This window comes from Scardinius erythrophthalmus (assembly GCF_964197995.2).
Source record: "Scardinius erythrophthalmus genome assembly, chromosome: 10".
Taxonomy (NCBI): domain Eukaryota; kingdom Metazoa; phylum Chordata; class Actinopteri; order Cypriniformes; family Leuciscidae; genus Scardinius; species Scardinius erythrophthalmus.
Genome location: NC_138230.1, coordinates 7510379 through 7514505, shown reverse-complemented (window position 1 = coordinate 7514505; position 4127 = coordinate 7510379). Strand labels below are relative to the sequence as shown.

Below are 4127 nucleotides of genomic sequence, written 5' to 3'. Positions count from 1 at the left end.
TAAATTAACCTATTATCCATTTATATTTCAGTTTATTATAGACACTACTTTTAGCAAAAATGTTTGTGAAGTTTATAAAGATATCGCAGACAATATGATCCATACTTTAGATTATACGACTATATAATCTCATATTATATTATATTAGATAGCTCATATTATATGTTGAATATATATCAATCTGTCAGTTATAATATCAGATTTATAATATATAATACATTTTAACACAAATTAATAAATAAAAATATTAATAAATATTTTTTAAATATGTAAAAAGTTTGTTATTAAATATATAAAAAATGTACCCATAATCTATTATCAGTTTATTGTTAGATATAATTATTTGTAAATCATACGCATTTTATATACATTTTAAGCATGTAAAGATATCGCAGACGACATGATGCATGCAGATAGATATGCCATATTTTGTTATGTATATGTCAGATATCTCAGATTATATAATGCATGTGTCAGATCTAATAATATCTGATGCATTTATCAGGTATGTCTGCAGATTTATAATATGAGCAATAATAACTCACAGAAACATAATTATATTGCAATTATATTGGAATTAAACAGACATGAGAATAAAAATGCATTTGAAGAGCTGCAGGAGTTTCGCACAGAGAGATGCGCCGCCTCACCCAGACAGTTGGTGGCGTCCACCTGCTCCTTCAGGAACTCCACACACATCTTCTTCACCGGCTCAATCTGGTACTGGTTGGCAGCGTTCAGCAGAGACTGAACATTATTACTGTTCACTGAGATTCTGAGATCAGATATAAGCATTATGAATGCGTGTGTGTGAGGTATGTTACATCATATTTGTGTCAGCCTCACCGTGCCGTGTAGACGAACTCCACCAGCAGCTCGATGATCTCTGGCTCTGCTCCTCCCAGCTCCACCTCGTGATTCGTGGCCTCCATCATACTGGCTGCACATGCAAAACATCAGGCTTTCTCTTACAACTGGAAACATCTAATGCAACATCTACAGCTGCTCACACCATAATAACAGTAATCACTCTCACATGTGAACATGAGGTTGAAGAAGTGGCTCGCGGCGGCCAGCACCACTCGGTGTGCCAGAATGTGTTTCCCGTCCACAACCAGGACCACATCACAGAGGATTCCCTGAGCACAGGTCAAAGGTCACGCAGTGCATTAGAGACGATACATGAATACAGGCATGCATAGATATTGCTTTATATTTTTGATTATATCTAACATTGTCCAAACCCTTTATCTCATTACCACAAATCATTCTGTACTGTCTATTATATGTTCTCATCAATCATTGCAACTAAAAATAAAATAACAAATTAATAGAAGAATAATAAATAAACAAATATGTAAAATATTGTATTGTTTAGAATATGTAAAAAAAGTATATATATATATGAATTTTAAGACAAATTAATATATATATATATATGTGTGTGTGTGTGTGTGTGTGTGTGTGTGTGTGTATATATAAATATTTAAAATATTTCATTATTTAAACAAATATCATTGATAAAAATTAAATAAAGTAAACATAAATGTACCTATTATCTATTTTCACTTTATGTAAGATTCATGTAGTTCATTTAATGTAAAGATATCGCAGAAGATGTTAGATATCAAATATTTTATTATGGATAGGCTTTATGTCAGATATCTCTCAGATGCATGATCTCATAATGACGCATGTTAGAGTACTCATATTATATGATGAATATATATCACATACGTCAGGTTATGCCATGTATATGTCAGAAACTTCATATTATATGATGCATATGTCAGATATCTGAGGATATTTACCTGTTTCCTCAAGTTATTCATCACTCCCATGATATTGGACAGTAATCTGTACTCCTCTTTGGATGCAATCTTCTTCTCGCTTTTCTTTTTAGGTGCTAATGTCTTCTCGCATGGTGTGGCGGCCATGCTCATCATGCTTTATTGTGTATATGATTAGAACGTTTATTTAATAAACACTGAGCTTTTCCGGGCAGCTCTGCATGTAAATATGAAAGATGGGAATGATGTGAAGGAAGCGACAGCATTCCACGATGGCCGTCTGGGAATGGATGCAATAAAAGTCCATTTCAAATTTAAAGTAAAAATAGAAAAAGAAAAAAGGACTATATATTTATGTGTATGTTAATCTCCAAACAGAATATTTTTTTCCAGTCTGTTTGAGTATTTTAAGTACACTAATAGTTTTGGGGGAAAGTTTATTTGACAAGGACACTGGCATGTTCGTGTAGGTTTTCAGTGACAGAAATGATGTGAAGTCAGAAACACGTGTCAAAATAAAAGTCCCACTTCAAGTTTGACCTCAATCGTTTATTGTATTTTTTATTTTTATATTTTGAGTATATATGTATAGATCTTTTAGAAAATGGTTTATGGTTTATATTACATGATTACAGATCATTTCAGTATTTTCAATGTAATTCTGGGTTTTATTGGTTAAAGATCTGCCTATAATAGGCCTAAGATAGGTATATAAATACCTCTTATTTTTATTATATCAATTGTTTTGCTTTTGGCTAAACACTTTTTACACAAGTTTATTTAAGAGCATTTATTATTAAGTCATGATCTACTGCACTACAAACATGTAAATAACCTGTATTATAATGTCATGTTATGTACACTAGATGTCAGTGTTAAAACAAGTTTTATATTAAAATCTGTGCATTAATCAGTATAAAAGTCACATTTACCAGGTCTAAATTTAAAAGCAAATGTGCTAATAAGTAAAGGAAATTCATAGTTGTCGTTTGACAAACAAATGAGACGTTATAACTAAACTAATTAAATAGAGGGAAATTTTAAAACATGAAGGAGGACATAGCTAAAACATTCTTTAATTGCATTTAAATTTACGATTACAATCTTTTTTCTTTTCCTCCAGCACAAGAGTTTTGATTGATTGAGGTGAAACTGCAAGGCCATTCATGCCAATTACATGAAATCCAATATTTCTGGCGATTAATGCCTGGAGTGCAGACGGCTACAGCATTTACATTTATCTTTTGACTCGACACGGAGAGTTTTACATAAGAGAAGACATGCCAGGCTCTTGTCTGTGTTTAATGAGGTAGAAGAGCCTGTCTTTGGGTCTTAACAACAAGACCTCTCTGAGGTGGCCTTATTACGGCAACCAAAGCCAGAACGCTTCGGCCCGGCTTCATTTCCGAAAGCTTTCATCTGAACACCCTGCTGTCAGAAGTCTGAGAGGCATTAGTTCTGTCTCCTCGTCCTCCTGCACAGCGAAGGTGGGATGAACACGTCTGGATGTTGTTCTCGTGGTCCAGGTCATCTGAAAGCTGTCAAAAGGCCGACTTGATCAAATTGTTCTTCTGATAAACAAAGAATCATTCAAACATCCCTGGATTCTGTTCAATTAAACCCAAAATGTCTCGAAATGCTCGTTCTTTGAGTTGACAGATACATGTGAAAGGATATTTCAACCTTTTTGCCAGATGCATTTGGACATTGAAGTCACATTTAAAACGTGTGAATGTCATTGCACTGGACAAAATATAAAATAGGCCTACATATATAAATATTAGGGATGCACGATATATCAGCCACCACATATCGGCTGATATGTTCAAAAATAAATACATATATATAGCTTTCAGAGACACTTCAGATGCACACTGTTCGCCATTATGGTTTTGAATTGCTTGAAATATGATTGGAATCACTTCAAACAATAAAAATGCGGTTCAGTGCAACATGAGAAGTGCAAGTCTGTCATTTAGGCTACATAAAATTATAATGAGAACATTGTAACTGTGTGATAAAAATAATAATAATAATAATAATAATAATAAAAATTGTGATAAATAAAAATGTCATAGATAAATCATAAATATTTGCATTATAAAATACTTTTAAAATATGTAAGCATTCATCACACTGACTTTGAAGATGTAGACATAACTGCCTTAAAATTAAGGCAAATTAAAAGCAAATGATATGAAGAAGAAAAAAGTCGTGCACTGTTTCACAAAATCCAATATTTGTTGAGATAACATTTTGATCATGCAACCTATCTTCAGAAAAATGTAGATTACATTCAAGAGAATTTGCTTTTCTTCTACAGGTTTTTGTCCCTTG

The 4127-nt window shown here is 32.8% G+C and overlaps 1 protein-coding gene across 1 annotated transcript in view; it reads right to left on the bottom strand.

Moving 5' to 3' along the window:
• klhl7 (kelch-like family member 7) overlaps window positions 1-2064 on the bottom strand; it is an 11115-nt gene extending 9051 nt beyond the window's left edge. The window contains exons 1-4 of the mRNA XM_081376804.1: window positions 1812-2064; window positions 1037-1139; window positions 847-940; window positions 651-775 (exon numbers count right to left, since the gene is read on the bottom strand). Coding sequence (XP_081232930.1) covers window positions 651-775; window positions 847-940; window positions 1037-1139; window positions 1812-1946 — 457 coding nt within the window. The 5' untranslated portion in view covers window positions 1947-2064. The remainder of the gene's footprint in view (window positions 1-650; window positions 776-846; window positions 941-1036; window positions 1140-1811) is intronic.
• Between the last annotated feature and the right edge of the window lie 2063 nt (window positions 2065-4127).